The sequence below is a fragment of the Meriones unguiculatus genome, chromosome 20 (assembly GCF_030254825.1).
Source record: "Meriones unguiculatus strain TT.TT164.6M chromosome 20, Bangor_MerUng_6.1, whole genome shotgun sequence".
Taxonomy (NCBI): domain Eukaryota; kingdom Metazoa; phylum Chordata; class Mammalia; order Rodentia; family Muridae; genus Meriones; species Meriones unguiculatus.
This window is the reverse complement of record NC_083367.1, coordinates 38,292,594-38,310,233: the sequence shown is the minus strand read 5'-3', so window position 1 is coordinate 38,310,233 and position 17,640 is coordinate 38,292,594. Positions and strand designations below refer to the sequence as shown.

The window sequence follows — 17,640 nt, the reverse complement described above, 5'->3', positions numbered from 1 at the left end:
AACCGGCCTTGAACAGGATTGTGCGATTATGAGTTTTAAGCTCCACTCTGTTCCAGGCTTAATACTTCATACTTGTTTCCGTTAATTTTCTATAACCCTGGCAGGAATAGGAAAAGAGATTAAGCACTCTTGATAGTTATAAACAGCTGTATGATGAATAAAGAAATGCAAGGAAAGTCTATTGCTGTTTATTTTAGCAATGTGGGGAAGCCTTGGAATATTGTACTTATTTTACAATCACTGCATTTGTAACATAAAATTGCTACGATTTATAATTTTGAGAAAGTCATGCAAAAGAAGCAAATTTGAGTATTTCTGAGTGATTTATTTAGCCTCGTCCTTCCTCTGTTTGTCTCTTTTAATAGAAATGGGGAAACTTGTCTTCTTCTAAAAATACAAGAATTATAATAGAGTGATTTAGGATTAGCTCAGCCACCCTGCTTTCCTCCTCCTCCTCCTCTTCCTCCTCCTCCTTCTCCTCCTCCTCCTTCTTCTTCATTTCTCACATGAAGCTATGGACTTCATTCCCATTTAGGTTTCTACAAATATCTACCAAGGCTCTTTGCAGTAGTCATATGAAACACCTTAGAATGTAAGCCCTAATGTGTGACATTCTGGCCTGGGACATGGCTCAGCAAATAAAGTGTTTGCTGTTCAACAATGAAGGCCTGAGTTGGGACCCTTAGTACCTTCATTAAAAAAGCCAGATGTGGTGGTGTGCATCTGTTCCTCAGTACTTAGAAGCAGAGCCAGGAGGGTTCCTGGGGCCTTGCTGGTCAGCCCATCTAACTGAACCAATGAAGTCCAGTTTCAATGAGAGAACTTTCTTCAAAAACTAAGTTGGAGAAAGACAAAAGACGAGACTTAAGATCACCTTCTAGCCTCTCTATAAACATGGCTGGGCATATGTACTTGTATGTGTGCGCACACACATACAAATTAAACAAACAAATAAGCAAAAAACAAAACTATTTCTGCTAGGGGAGGAATGCTGGAACTGGATAATGTTGGTAGTTAAGACAGTCCACTATTTACCTAGGAAATTCTAAAAGCAGTTGCTTTTCAAACATACCTTTGATAAATGCAGCAGGGCATAGCTAAATAGATTTTATATTGTCTAATGGGTTAGACATATTGTTTAAAAAACATTAGTCTTTAAATTTCAAGTAATTTTCCAACATATTTAGCAATATTTAGCATATTTCCAAATATTTAGCAATATTTTATCTTATTTTTTAAGTCCAACATAATTTAGGCTTTAAAAATGATTTTTTTTTCTGTTCCACAATTAAAGGGTCTCTCTCAGGTGCTATATTTTGTATGGTGTACCCAGACTTAAAACATGACAAAAAGGTTTCAGTTCCCATTACTATATCTGTATTCCTTTACACTGTTAAGCCTAACTTTTAAGTTCTTTTCCACTGTGACCTGCTCCATACTCTTCATTTACTCTCTCCCATGGGTCATTATCTAAAACCACTCTCTATCAGTGGCTATCAGCATTTACCGGTCATTGATTCTTCTCTTTATTCACTGTCAAGTCATTGTTTGCTTCTCAGATTGTCAATTTTCACAGATCAAACACAAACTCCCCCTCATTTACCTTCTTCATTTACGTTTCTAATGGATTACTTCTATAAGCAGCCTCCCCCAAGAGGTGCATTCTAAATACCCTTTAACATATTCTTTCCTTTGTACTTCAAATTTAGAATGCAAGAATGCTTTTTTGTTTGTTTTGAGACAGGATGTCTCTGTGTATCCTTGACTGTCCTGGACTCACTTTGTAGAGCAGGCTGGCCTTGAACTCACAGCAATCCTCCTTCCTCTGCCTCACTGTGTGGGATTGAAGGCATGGCCACCATGCTGGGCTTACAAGAATGCTTGACAGAACTATTTTTGAGACTTCTTTTGTAGTCGATGGTCTTGAACTCACTGTTTTTCTGCCTGAGCCTCTTGAATGAAGTGTGTACTGCTGTGCCCAGCTATCTTCATTTTATAAGAGAAAGCAAAACAAAAAATGAAGTGTGTATGTTTTTGTTTTATTTTAACACCTTTGTTCAACATGCTCCAGAATAAACAATTTTGAAAGAATGTGTACACTTTTTTAAAACCCTTAAAGTATTTTTTTTAATCTAAGAAATCCATGTTTTTATTTTTGAAAAATTTTCTGTTTACCATTTAGTCAGTCAGTTTGTAGTCAGAACATGAGCTGATACTCCTAGTGCCAGATCAGGTCCCATGTAGGTAAGTCAGTTTCTTTTCTGGACTTCAGTTTTCAGTAGATAATAGAGAAGAGACTATTAAGAATATTATCTCTAAGTTTTCTTCTGATGCGGACATCCGGTGACAGTAATTAAAATTCATCCGAATAACAGGATTTAACTCCCCCCTTTAACACAACAGGAGCACTCATTTAAAAGCGACTTCTGCAGAGTTCTCCATGATGCCTTTTGTGGTAATGGCTCCCAATATGTAATTTCAGAGTATGGGCCAATTATGTTTGATCCTTGATTGTGATAAATCAGGAAAGGTCAATATCCATTCGCTTTTCCTGCAGTTTTTCTTCTTTTAAACAATTGCACTACTGGCATTTTGGACTGTAAAAAAATTCCTTCCTATGGGTGACACCCTGTCCCTGTAGGGTGTTTAGCAGGAGTATCTCTGCCTGTTTCCCACTAGAGGCCAGTGGCACTGTCCCTTCCCTGGCAGTTTCATGACAATCAGAAATGTTTCACTTTGCAGGCTGTGTTTCAGGAAGGGTCCATACGCTATTGTTCTTGATTCTGGTCATAACTTAAGGAAAACTTTCAAACCGTGCCTGGAGCTCTTGAAATCCTGCAAATAAAAGGAGAGGAACTCCTTGCAGCAGGAACCCACTTAGGTGGCACCTTCCTTGATTTCCACACAGAATAGTCGCCTCTACTAAAGGAGAAGTAATGCTGTCAACATCAGAAGTCTGAATAAGACCCGGGAGAAGCTGCTGTTGGAAACTCAAACCATTGTTGCCAATGAGAACTCTTATGTCAGGGTCATCTCTTTTAGGAACATTGGCCTGCAAGATTTATTGAATGCCACTGGAGACATTCCTATTGCTGGTAGCTTCGTTCTTAGGACCTTCACTGACCTCATTCGAGCAACTTTCCAGGAGGTGTGTCTTCTAGCTGCTACAGGTCCCAGGGACTGACTGGCAACCACTCACAGAGGCATCTTTTGTACATATATTCTCCTCCGCAAAGGGAACATGGCCATTTCATGCAGCCATGTTCCCCCAGCAGCTTTGGTGCCATGGATGATGGCTTGGGAAGTTCTGTGCATGCGCAGCACCATCTCCGGTAAGCATACGTGAGAGGTCATGCCTGAACAAAGAGATAAGAAAGAAGACAAAGGGTCTGCTGAGAAGGCCGTGACCAAGGAGAAAGGTCAGAGTGTAGGGTCTGTGTCAGCTTCTGAATTCAGTCGGGCTCTGCCTGAGGTGGCAGACTGGTCTAAGCTTCTAAGTGACAACTGAGTCTACGCCCTGAAGACCTGAGGGAGTGTCAAGGCAGCTACTGGGGACTGATCTGTAACTCTCACTGCTCAGGCTACTGAATGAGTTGGCACAACTACAGATTGTTTGCGAGGTCTTCTGCAAATACGCAAAATGGAAAGAAAGTGGATAGTAAAATAAACAGTTTCTGAAAAACAACGCGAAAAACCTTTCAGTGGAGAGAAACAGTAATAAGAGAAGTCAGGAAGAAACTGAGTTTGGAGAAGCTGAACTAAAAATCTAATCCAAGCCCAGTTCAAATGCAAAGACAATTCCTTGAAACTGTTCTTTTCTGTGCTGAAAGATTAAATCCAGATTCTGGGATGCATATGGAATAGAGCTGTTGGGAGATTATTGCATTTCTGTGCTTGAGCAATATATTGTATTCCTCTATTGGCATTTCTTTCCTCCAGAAAACCAGGTAAAAACATCAGAAGTGTTCTGAACTCTCTGATATGAGGAACTATATGCCTTATCCTTCATCTTAAGAGACTCAAGTTCAGGGACTAGAAACCTGAACCATATGTGGCTAGCCCTTGGTCAGCAAGTGGAAGCTCCAGATGTCAGTAGAAAGAAGCCGAACAGTGGGGCATTTCTGTGGCTATTTCTGGTTTTCATTCTTTTCTTTCTTTCTTTCTTTCTTTCTTTCTTTCTTTCTTTCTTTCTTTCTTTCTTTCTTTCTTTCTTTCTTTCTTCTTTTGGACAGGGTCTTCCTAAATAGAACAGACTTGCCTAGAACTCACAATCCCCCTGCCTCAGTCTCATGAGTTGGAATTATGGTACTCTGCAATGCCAGGGCTATGGTTTCTCCCTAGCACAATAAATAATGAAAGGAGCTCTCAACTTCCAGATTAGATACTAAAAATCATGAAAGTAATTGTATGTCATCTGTTTAGCAATGTACAGACACACATAACAAGTCTAGTGACCATTTCTCTTGTCTTTTCAAAGCCTAAGCATAGAGAGGGGCTAGAAAAGTAATGCTTAACTTTGAGATAGGAATAAAGCTGATGTGTCCCCCTCCTTGCTATCTTTCTTAAAATTTTTATCACATTTTTTGTGTGTGTGAGAGAGGGGAAAGAGGGGACAGAGGAGAGGCAGGCATGGGGAGGTCAGGGGACAACTTTTGAAAGTTGCTTCTCAACTATGGGTATCAGGGATTGAACTCAGATCATTAGGGTTATAGGCAAGTGCCTTTACCTATAGAGCCATCTCAACTGCCCTTTTAAAATTTTCTTCCATTTTTTTAAAAATCAGTGATACACTTTGATATTGGGAAATTTTGAAAACTTAAAAAATAATTATTATTAGACAAAAGCAACAAGGTATTTAAAGGTAAAACATGGATGAAAAAGAAACCTTTTACCACACTTTGTCTCTGATAAAATAAAATAAAACAAGAAAATAAGAAAAAAAAATCAGGAAGACACATAGTAGCAGGACTCCGGAATCCAGTCCAATCAGTTGGTTATAAGGTCAAAGACAATGCATGCAAATGGCACTCGTATGTAGAGGGCTGAGGGTCTCTGGAGAAGCTTTTTGCAGTGAAGTGTTGCTTTGGAGCACTTACTGAGGCTCAGCAGCATGACAGAGTCCGGATCTCAGTTCAACACTTGCAAAGGCTTCAGCAGTGCAGTGCCCAGTGCAGGACAAAAAGCCACCACAAAGAACCACACTGAATAAATGACCCTGTCCATCTATGCCTTTACAAGATCCCACAATCAGCAAATCCATGTGAAGAAAATAAAGACCCTCTTGCCATTACTACAAGAAGATACAGATAATAGGCTTACTTGGTGTTTCGTTTTTAATATAGTTAATATTTTGAAGTGAGAAAGAGTTTTTCTCAAAACATTGTATTTAGGTGAATTAAGAGATAGATAAACCAAGCTCCTTATCTGTGGCTCTAAATATTTCACATTGCAACCCATTGTTTCATCTAGCAATAAAACGTCACTGAAACAGTAACAAGTAGAGAACCTGCCTGTTTCCCCTTAATAATTAATGTGAGAGGAGAACACCTGCTTGCTTAAGTCCTGAAAAAATGGTTTTAATATAGGGTCACAGAAAATGCAAAGGTTTTATGGCCCACTATAAAACAGCTCTTTGTCTTTTTCCACTAATTCCTTAGTGTCACATTTAACAAAACGAGGAAACTACAGATAATAGAAGTGTTTGCAGTTTAGACTTGCAAGTCATAAATAACATAGGGTTTTGTTCACCTAGAGATATTAAGGCAGCTTATCAATGTTTACGCCCTTTTTCTTTGTAATGATTGCTAACCCAGACAAATGGAGCAAACGGAGGTTTTTCTCCCCCTTGTCTCCTCACACCGACAGAGTACACATTCATAAGATTCTGTTATCAGAGTTCCTAGTATAAAGAGTAAGGTGTCACCTAAACAGTTGGTTGCTACCTGCAAACCTCCATTTTGGAAGATGCACCTGCTCTGTGCTTTTCTGTTTTGGCTCTCTCTTAGCAATGGCCTCAGCACTAACTGTCCAGGACGATGCAGTTGTGATTCTATGCAGTCTGTACAATGCTACAGGCTCATGGAGGTACCGCTGGGCATCCCTTCCACCACCAAGAGACTCTACATTAGTCACAGCAGAATCCAGCACCTTCAGGTAACAGTGTCCTTTCCCCATTGAAGTTGCAATGGTTTAATTCTTGGAGCAGGGTGTGGGATGAGGATGGGGATTTTTAACTTGAATAATCCTAATTGTAAGGTGTTATATCTCAAGTTAAGCTGCTGTGCTACCTACTTGTTGGACATTAGTGAGATGTTCTATGCCTCTAGATATTTCTTTTGAGGGAACTAGCCACATAACACACTGTCCCTAGAGTCAGAATTTTATTTTGGTTTTTATTCAACAATTTAAAAACCAAGCTGTGACAAAGTACATATGAAGAATGGGCTCTTTCTTAAAGAGAACATTGCCCTGGAGAACAAGTCCTTTTAAAGGAAAAGGTTTTATTTTATCCCAAGGTAGTAGAACAGAGTGTCATAAGACTATGTAAATGAAATGGCAGATCAGACTCATTCATACAAATCCACAGCCAGCCAGGTACCAGGGCTTTGGGAGAACCCAGATGGAGATATGTTGGCTTTAATTTTGTCAAGTTCGGCGCAGTTCTCATGATGTGGCTTGAATTGTGACTCTGGAAACAGTACTACCAATTTGTCTGACTTTCACAAGTTAGGAGAAATTTTACTTTTGATCTTTGGTGTTTGGGAAGGCAAGGGAGGACTAGGGTTCTCTCTAGCTAGATACACGACCATCTTAGACAAACTACTAGCAAACATCTGTGTCTCATTTTTTTGTATCCTTGATGAAATGAGAAGGCTGCATTAGATATGTCCTCCTCTAGACAGAAACGTCTATCACATTCTGGTTCTTTCTTCAGTATTAAGTGCATCTTCTCAGATGATCAAGCCCTGAGATAAGAAACTAGCTCTTTGAGAACTAGAAAGCTAACTCCTCTATGAGAGGCTTTAGGTTAAGCTATCTGAGCTCCCAATAGAGGCAACCATGCAGCTTCATTTGGTTGAGAATTTCTTCACTCGAGTTTAACAAACTTTTTCCCTAGTTTATGTTCCCTAAATGGCATGGTATTACTATCAAGGCTCGACGTGTGCAATCAGCCTCATCTGTTTGCCTTCCCCTACTACTCTAATAGCACCTAATACCAGAGAGCAAGTCTGACCTTGCCTGTCGGGTCTTACCATATAAACAAGACAGCTGGGTAAATGTGAGACACTTAAATATTTGTTCTGCGACCTAAGCTGCCTGCAGAGTCTGGTAATATCCTATTCTGCCACTTTGTTGTCAACTGATGACTCATCAAATTCTGTTACTAAATGAGTCACTTTGTCACCCCTTTAGGCTTATGGAGCAGTGGCACTGCCATTTCCATGACTTTAACTCTGTCTAGTTGTCTCTTGGAAGGGCAGGTCACATCAGAAAGATTGATGAAAGCTAGATTGTTCTGTTGAGGAAACAAAAAGCTCCAAGTGATCAAATTTCACTTGTAAACACTTAATACAATGTATAGTCTACAGTAAATAAAATGTATATTCCATTTATTTAGTTTGGGCTTAACAGAACTAGTGCCCATATGTAAAACGAACAAACAAACAAACAAACAAACAAAAAACCCATCTTTGAGTAAAACCTTGGGTTATCAGTAACACAAATTTTATATGACTTAATTATAAACACTAATATAAGCAGCATTTTAACGGAGTTTGTTACTTGTTCATAAAATTTAACTGTTTGAGATTATGAATGTCATGTTTGAGATTCAGGATAAAAGCCTAAAAATTCTGTTTCTGCCTTAAGGAAAAGAGGGATTTTATTCATCAGATTTGCCTATAAAAATTCCTGCTTCTCTGAGGTTCATGTTTTTGGCCCATACTAGTCTTCCTTTTCCTTTTGCCTACTTTACTCTGTATGTCTGACCTCTTCCCTGCTAGGTCATGGTCTTTCTCACCATCCTGAGTCCTGAATCTTCTTGGGTGTCTTTAGTCACTAGGTAGATGCTTAGTCTATTGTCCCAGTATCATTCCTCCTTGTTCTCAAAATGTATCTTTCTTCAATTCCACATTACCTCAGCCATCTTAGTTATATCGCTTGTTTCTATGAAAATCATGTCTCATACTTCCCATTACCCTGTGACCTTCTCCACTCAGGAAATTTTGACCTCTTTTCCATGCCTCTCTTTTTAACTTATGGAGACTTGGAGACCTAACTTTACCTGTGTTCTCCCAGATATTGAGTTTATTTCCCATCTCCCTTCTTCCTCTGCCCCTCTCTCCTATATTGCACATTTAATTGTCTTCTAGAAAGGCCTCAGTATTAAAGGCAGATGGTAATTCTCCTCTGTTTCTTCTACACCTAGACAAGTGGGTGCTGCTGGAGAGGTTCACACAGCCGGATGGTTTAGAGCCACCATGAATACAAGGTCTCCTACCTCATCTGCATCTTGTTAATCCCTTTTCTTCTTTTTGTTTTGTGAGTTCTCATAATCTTCTACTACTCCAGTGCAGTTTTGGGTTTCCTAGTCAATGCTCCTACCCCATTCTCAACAGGTGCCTGTTTTTCCATTCTATTGACAGGTCATGACAAACCTCTGTTTTTTCACTCCTGCTCAGTGTGTGCTAACACTGCACCCCTCTAACCTCTCCCCAGACCTTGCTCTGGGTGTTCTCCACCCCCACATCAGCAGTAGCCATTCCTCTGTAGCTCTTTGTTCTATGCCACACACTTGCTCCTTTTATTACAACACTAAAGTCCCCATATTTCTGCTCCTCTTCTCCCTATCACCTTCTGTGATTTTCCAGACTCTGCCTGACTCAGCTTCCTCACCTCTTGTTTATTTCTTAATTCACTGCTGTCCTCCCTATTCCATACAATTGAGATTCTAAATCTTGGCTGCACACTTCCATTTTCCAGAAATTTGTGCTCTTTTTGCCAGTTGTGAAACTATATAGTCACGCCTCTCCATTTTGCCTTTTTGTTCATTTATTTTTCTCTACTGTTCTCCTTCCCTTTCACCCCTTTTGAGGTTTCTCAATAAGTCCTAATTACTAAACAATGTTCTTAGGTGACTTCAGTGTATCTCAGTGATAATGGCTCCTCTACCTGAATCCTTAATACAGAGCTCCCCCACATTTCAGATTTATTCATCTGGCATTGGGCTTCTTTACTTAGAGACAAAGAAGGATCTCAAAACAACATGCTTCAAACTGAATTCAGCCTTTCTCCCCGTACTTAGAGTCTTCTGTGACTGGCTTATTTCACTTAATAGAATATCTTCAAGGTTCATCCCTAATGTAGTTCATGTCAGAATTTCCTTCCTTTTAAAGGTTGTCTGGGTTTTTCTGTTTGTGTGTGTGTATGCACATATATATGATAGGTTGTTATACTCTGTAGTCATCAGACATTTGTATTGTTTTTTTTCATTTTGTTTATTGTGAACCATGCTACTATGAATGCTTGTATTTCAGTACAGAAGTTTTTTTTTTAACCTAATTTTATTTTTTGGTTTTTAAATTTTTATTTATTTATGTGTGGGTACTATGTTTGCATGTATGCCAGCATGACAGCAGAGGGCCTCAGAACCCAGTATAGATGCTTGTGAGCCACTATGTGGTTTCTGGGAATTGAACTAGGACCTCTGGATGAGCAGCCAGTGCTCTTAACCCCTGAGCCATCTCTTCAGCTCCCAGTACAGAATTTTTTACATGGACCTAGATTGTCCTTTTCTTTGGTATCTATATAGGAATTTTTTTTTTCCATAATGGGGACTCCAGTAGTATTTTGAAAACTGTCATCTTATCTTCCACTGTGGATACATGATTTTGCATTCCTGTAACAAGTTTGACACTTTCACTTTTCCATAACCTCACCAATATTCATTGTCTTTTTCTTTTTGATTATAGCTATTTTAATGTGTTTCAGGCAGTATCTCATTTCAATTTTGATTTGTGTTTCCCCAATGTCTAATAACATTAAACGTTTGTGTTTTTATTTTCATTTACTTGTTGGTCATTTGTATATTGTTTTTGGAGAAGTATAAATGCAAATTATTTGCTTATTTTTAAATCAGGTTACTTATATCATAATTATCAAGTTGCAAGCATTCTTCAGATATTTCAAAATGGCTCTCTTACTAGAGAAATCACTTGCAATTTCTTTTTCTCACAGTCTGTGGGCTTATCTTTTTTTTTTTTTAACACACTGAATTTTTAGCTTTAAATGAGTCTAGCTTCTCTTTTGCGCAACTGTTTGTGATTCACTTATAGTCCCAGCCTCATATCTAAGATGCTTCGCCTCAACAAAGATTATGAATAATTATGTCTATAATTTCCTCTGAGAGTCTAAGGTTTTAGCTCTCATATTTAGGTCCACAATCTATATCTAGTTAAATTTTTATGTGTGGTCTGAGAAAGGAGTCATCCTTACTCTTTTGTAGTCTTCATCTTTTTCTATCACTATTCACTATTTTATATTTACTTTCAAGACACAGTGAAGTACTTGATTGTACTTAGTGGAAGACAGGAGAAACAAATGATGCCAGGGTATCATGTGGACACTGCCAGGCCACCAAGTTCACTCCTGTTTTGGAGAGTACAGATTCAGTTCAGTTCTTTGTGTGCACATCTGCAAAACAGAGCTAAATTTACCTCACTATTATCGTTCAAACTTCCACAAGCCCAAGTAACATATTTTACTTTATGGCAGAGGTCAAATGTGAATATAGTTATGGTAGTAAATTAAAATTATTCTACTCTACATTGTGTGTGTGTGTAAGAGAAGTTATATTGGTTTTTAACAGGGTAACTTAACAGTGAAATTACAGGTTATTTTTATTATCTTTCCACATTTTCTCAGAGATTTAAGATAGGTTATAGAGACCAAGTGTTCCTTTCATAACCAGAAAAAAATTTCAAGATTGCTTTAGAAACAACTTGCTGGTTGCTTCATATAGGTCGGAAGTCATTTCTTTGTGGGGTTGGCAGTTTTGTCATATATTCAACCTATGAAGAGTCCAAGGATAGTGTGTATGGCTCCCTTGGGTGGGTGACATTGGAACCACAACCAGCAGACTGAAAACAGAAGCAAGGCCTCTGAGAAAGCCAGTAGAAGCACACCAGCTACACACCACACGCTTGCTTCCTCTTGAAAAAAGAAACCTGAATGAGCTACCAGCTGTGCCAATAGCTCTAGGGCTATTGCATCTCTCTCCACTTTTGTGAGTACATCTTGCTGAGGTCATGAAAAGGGGAAATTCGGTCTGGATAATTCATTTTTCTCATTGTCAACTCAGCAAACTCATCCCTAGTGTTCAACATCAGTGGAAGGCAGAGGCAGGTGGAGGCCACCCTGGTCTACTGAGTGAATTCAGAACAGCCATAGTGGTTACACAAAGAAAACCCCTTCTCAAAAAAATAAAAATAAATACATAAAAATTAAAAAGAAAATAAATTGAAATTGCCTGCCCAAGCAGCAAGTAAAAAAAAAGAATTTATTTTTTATTTATTTTTTAAAGATTTATTCATGTTTTAAAATTTTATATAGATGAGTGCTCTGCCCGCATGTACACCTTCTTGAGAAGGGGTTTCTTTGTGTAACCACCTGCCTCTGCCTTCCAAGTGCGGGAATTAAAGCCTGTGCCACTACCCCATGTCAATTTAAATTCCATAAGCCTTGGCTTTCCTCTCTGAAGAGTCAATGGTCATATATTATAAAAATCATGATCAATCAGTTTTAATTAATAAGCATCATAACTAATCTATGCTGACTCTGAAAAAAAAGGATAAGAAAATATCTCCCATGTTCAATAAAGGAAAAAAAAAGAGGATAAGGTTAGAAATGTGGCAGCATCTGTATGTTATCTAGGCCACTCTCTGAACTTTGTAAGTAGAAAGGAAAGCAAACTGAAACTCTGACAACATGACTTTCCTAGTCCCAAAGTGAATTGACCATCCAGATCCATGCCAGCTCCAAGATGATTCTTAGGAATTATCAAGGTTTAGAAGTTTCATTGAAACCAGATTCTTCTTTGGGGATTCTACAGGTCAAAAGTGAAGGGCTGTGTCTATTTCTGACTTTATATGAAAGATAAACACCCAGAAAAGTATTTTTTTTGTTTTGTTTTTGTTTTTTGTTTTTGTTTTGTTTTGTTTTGTTTTGTTTTGTTTTTAAGAATGTAGCATGAAATAGAACAGAATGCTTAACTCGGGGGAAAGGGAGACTGAAATTCACCACTGAAATGGGAGACCTGGACAAGATCGTTGATAAAGCACCCATTCGCCCCACCCCCCAAAAAACTGTGTGGATTTGTGTCCAAATCTTGAGTTTCTTTTTACAACATATTGTTTAGAGGCCAAGTACAATAAAAATGGTGTAGCTGAGGGAGGGCGGACCTTGGTCAGCTTCTCTCACTTTCTAACATAGTTTTCTCATTGAGATACTAATATTGGTGATAGCCAACTTGAAGTGTTGTTGGGAGGCTCTGGGAATATTTAAGAAAGTGGGTGGCAGTTGTAAATACTGAGCAAATTAAAGAAAAAAAACTTGCTGTAGAGATAATTAATGTGGACTAATTAATGTGGTTGTTGAATCGTTGAGAAAGTTCTAAACACCAGCAGCAATATATACTTTAGTGCCAATGTGCACTGTCAGGTCACACGTATACATTTGTGTCTTTGGGAATCTTTTTCACTGGTGAAGTATAATCTGGGGATAGAAAATAGGCTTATTTTCCAAATTCTGACATAACAAAATGTCCTGAGTAACATCCTAATGACAGAAGAGTCTATGACATTTGAGTTTTTGCTTTTCATGTTTTTCCTCTGTAATCTTACTTTTTAGGCTTAGAAACTTTTTTTTTTTTTTTTTTTTTTTTTACAGTTGGTGAAATGTTTGTAGGTTGTTTAATTTCCGGCTATTGAAATGCAATAAAAGAATGCTCTAGGGCACGATGCAATTGTGTAATGTGTAAGCACTTCTGCCTAGAAAAGAATTTCCTGGGTCAGAAAAAAAGTGTAGTAAGAGTTGACCAATATCATCTATTGGCCAAGAGTGTGTTTAAGAGCAATTTTAATGTCTTACACTGATGAAGTCTGTATTAGTCAAGATTCTCAAGTGCTAAGTTGGGAGGCAGATGTGAAGGGAAATCCAGAAAAGTTGGAGGGGAAAAGTGGAGGTGGTAATGATCTGAACACATGATAAACATACACAAAATTACCAAAATATTTAGAAATTATCTAGACTTGATTTGAAATTATTATTTTAAAAGGTAATTTAAAAACAAACGTGAAGGGCAGTCTGAAAGATGATTAGTATTGAAATGATAATGTGTGTGATTTTTTTCACAGATTCTTAGTTTATTTTTCTCTTTTCTTGTCCTCTCCTGTCTCTCTCTCATCACCATCACTGTTGTCATTATTGCTGTTTTGCAGCTATCTAACTTTACTGGACTGTTGGCTCTGGAAGATTTTATTCTGCTGGCCAGTGGAACAGAGTCTGTGGAAAATGATACCTTCAAGACTCTGAGTGGCTTAAAGACCCTCGAACTTTGGAAAAATAAATTGAGACGGGTCCCCAGTGCCCTCCCAGCCAACCTTGAAGTGTTAAAATTAAATGATAACTTAATATATGCTCTACACAGTTCAGATTTTGAAGGACTGGGGAAATTAAAAATCCTGGAACTTAAGAACAACTTGATCTCTGCTCTGTCTCCCAGCATGCTCTCCTCACTCACCAGTTTGCAAAGTTTGATGGTGGATGGTAACAACATAGCATCTGTAGCTGGACCACTGAACCTTCCCCATCTGAAGTATGTGAGCATGGAGAACAACAAACTCCATCTTATACCAGGGAATGTCTTCTCTTCTCTGCAGACTTTGCAGTTCCTCAGTTTCAGTGGTAACCTCCTGACTAAAATTCCTACAAATCTACCCCAGTCCTTGCTATCTTTAAAGCTGGAGAGGAACCAGCTCAAAGTGGTCAGGTTTCGAGATGTGAGACACTTGGAGAACCTGTCCCATCTTTACCTGTCAGGGAACTTCCTGTTCTCCATTGATGGGGTGCAGCTGCTTACCAATTTAACCGTTCTTGAGGTGTCCCAAAACCGGCTTCAAATGTTGCCTCCCAAGCTACCAGCAAGGCTACAGAAGCTCGACTGTAGCAGTAACTTCATTCAGAGAGTGACAGCGCCAGAATTCCAGGACCTCAGAGACCTGAAACATCTGTTTCTAGACAACAATGTAGTCAGCTTGTTTGAGGCTGGAGCCCTTCAGAGGTGTTCTCAGCTGTCCAACCTGGCCCTGGAGCAGAATCTGCTGTTGTACATACCTCTGAGGTGAGTGAGCACTGTCATTTCCTGTAGACACCAGAAAGCAGTCACAAGACACTGGGACACATCAGCTGCTTCTGCAGTCAGAAAATAAAACTAGGGGTTAGGGACATATATTTCCAACAGTAGTTTAAAATCCTGCAAACCAAATCTGTAAGGAATTAATTTTGTTCTTGGAAAAATACACACAGATAATATCCACACTGACAAACACAATATGGGCACACAGTAAAAAGTACCTCTTGATTTCTGAGAATGTGGTGTGCAAAACTGGGTGACTGGGCATGGGTAGCCACTAGCAAGGACACGAGGAAACATTGATGGGGGATAGTTGGTAAGAAATTTTTGTTTTAGAAAGCATCAAAGTAGTACTTCTGAGGAAAAACTATAATGTAATTACTTATTTTGAATTACTTATTGGGGAGCCTCAGATTATTCTCAGTTATATGGCCCAAGGGCTTAAGCAGGCTCTGTGTAAACTTCTGTGTCCATGTGAGTGGGTGGGTCCATCAGCCTTGATCTTACTCTGTTTTCAGCTAGACAACTACTTTTTTCTTTCTTTTCCCCTCTCTTCTCTGGTCCCTTCTTATCCTCCCCACCCCTTTCCTCTTTCTTTAACTCTTCCTTCTCCTCCTTCTAGTTTTCTCTTTCTCATCTTCTCTCCTCACCACTCACACTCCAGTTTCCCTTTGCAAATATTTTTCCTTCCATATACAAGTTACTTCAAATGTTAATCATTCTCTTAACCATACAACCACCCCCATAACTATTCAATCATCCCCTTAACTACTCAACCACCTCCATAACTACTCAACCATCCCTATAACTACTCAACTATCCTGATAACAACTCAGCCATCCTTTTAGCTACTCAACCATCTCACTAACTACTCAACCACCCCCTTAACTACTCAATTATCCTGATAACTACTCAGCCATCCCCATAACTACTCCACCATCCCCTTAATTATCCAACTATCCCCTATTCATAATCCACTCATAAGTTTACGTCTGTGGGCATGTGTTTGTGTGGGGCACAAGGCTCATGTGTGGCACTCACAGAACAGCTTACCAGAGTTGGTTCTCTTCTTCCATCATGTGAGTCCTGGGTATTGAATTCAAATTGCAAGCACTGGGTACCTTCATAGCTGAACCATCTCTCTAGCTCCCCAGTATTCAACTTTCATGTCTATTTAAAAATCTTAAAATCCTTTCAGCACTTCATCTTAAACAAACAAACAAACAAACAAACAAACCAACCCAGAAGGCTTTCTGGTCCTGCTCATTATCCTTACCAAGTTTCTTATAATTAATACAGCAACTTCTGCCCCCATACATTCACATGGCTCCCACTTTGCCTAATTCATGGTTAGTCACTGTGATAATCAGGAAAGGAAGAATTATCTTTAATATATATAGACTTTTTTTTTCCCTAGCTGGAAAGGAACTTTTTTTTGTGTGTGTGACATCTGTACCCACTTCAGAACATTAGAAAGTGATCCCCCGACTAGGGAAGTTAACATTTAAAATATGTAGATAGTGATTTGAAATATGAACTTTGACTTACTCTTTCCCGTCTGTTTTCTGTGTTGTTTTAAAACCATCTTGTCTCAGCTTTAAGACTCCAGTGTTAGGGAGATTGCAGCCTGCAGCATAGCTGCAGAAGCTTCCCTTCTTTCGTCTTTTGACTTTGAACATGTCTTTTACTATATGAAAGTTTTTAAATTTATTGATTTATCAGTTTTTAATAGCTTCTAGATTTTTGAGTCATGAAAATATTTTAAAAAATAGAATTAGTAGTCTAATTTATTTTGATAATTTTTATAACCACATAATAGCTCATTGTTTTATGATTACTAAAATACCAGATATTAGTGTCCTTGCTTTTTGTTGTTATAATTCAATATGTTACAAACACTTGCAAATAGTATTTATTTATTTTCATATTATTTTCTAGCTGGAGTCCAGGCATTACTTAAATTTGTTATATATCACTACATTGTTTCTGAAATGGGACCAACTGATGATTCCTAAACAGTTTTTTGCATAACTTTGGGAGAAGAAAATTTTAAAGTTTAAAACCAAATCATGTTGTAATTTCATACATTAAGACATACAGCTTGTTTCCTTCCTTGTAAAAGGAAGGAACTGTACAGAGAAGTGGCTACTGAGTATTGGCTGGGAGGTTTTGAACGATGGTTGATGGTTGTAACCTCCTGTCTCATGCTGTTTCTTAACTTTGCAGGCTCCCTAAGACTCTGGCCAGGCTGGACCTCAAGGGCAATGCCATCCAGGACATGGCTGAGAGGGAGCTCAGAGACCTCAAACAGCTCCAGGTCCTCAACTTGAGGAACAACAAGATCTCTGCCTTAGACCTCAAGGCACTGGAAGGGCTGCCTCGGCTCAGGCACCTATACCTGGATGGAAATCCCTGGAATTGTACCTGCAATCTCCTACGAGTCAGGGAAGTCCTGAAGGCCAAGGGCACGGATGTGAAAGGAGGACAGTGTGCGGCCCCGGCAGAACGACAAGGGGAGAGCTGGATGTCCTCCAAGAAAATCCTGAAACAGTGCGAGCATCACTTAAACCAGAACGAGAAAAGCAAAGAGAGCAAGAAGAAAGCAAAACAGGAAGACTCTTCCAGCAGTAGACTCAGTGTGGATGACGATGATGATGATTATGAAATAGATTAGAGATGACCTTTGCTTCCAGATTTGAAAATGATTTTTAATGTCCACTCTCTTAAGCAGAAACACACTATCATTTAGATATGCAAGCTTTCTTTGTAAGTGGTTTTTGTTATTTTTGAAGATGAAATAAGGGTTAAGATTAGTTAAAATGTGGGAGAAAAAAAAAAGTAGATGTTTCACATTTTGAAACAACTTGTGTTTTAGTCCGAATCCTAGGCAAATAATGTCAAATAAAATTATCATGTAATCAACTTCCTACAAATAGAGTAATTCATTTTACCAAATAATTGTTGACATTTTTAATATGAAGCAGCTACTAATGGCCTACACTACAAACTTCTACTATAAGCAACAAAAGCAGACTGACCAAGTGCAAAAGAACTTACTAGAACAATTCATAGAAATTCACAGAATCAAAGGAAAAACTGACAAGTTTGGTGAGAACAGTGTTGTAGTAATATAAAAAGACTGTTTAGCTATATAATGTTTATTATTAGTATTTTACCTATGATTATCTAACCCTCTATCACAAATAATAAGAAGCACCTGTTAGATTTTA

General features: G+C 38.6%; 1 protein-coding gene across 1 annotated transcript; it reads left to right on the top strand.

The window, feature by feature from the left end:
- Positions 1-5,935: 5,935 nt before the first annotated feature.
- On the top strand, positions 5,936-17,332 carry LOC110541275 (nephrocan). Its single transcript, XM_021628051.2, has 3 exons — positions 5,936-6,153; positions 13,497-14,398; positions 16,637-17,332. The coding sequence occupies exons 1-3, from the start codon at positions 5,965-5,967 to the stop codon at positions 17,082-17,084; spliced, it is 1,539 nt and encodes a 512-aa protein (XP_021483726.1). The 5' UTR covers positions 5,936-5,964; the 3' UTR covers positions 17,085-17,332.
- Positions 17,333-17,640: the final 308 nt, after the last annotated feature.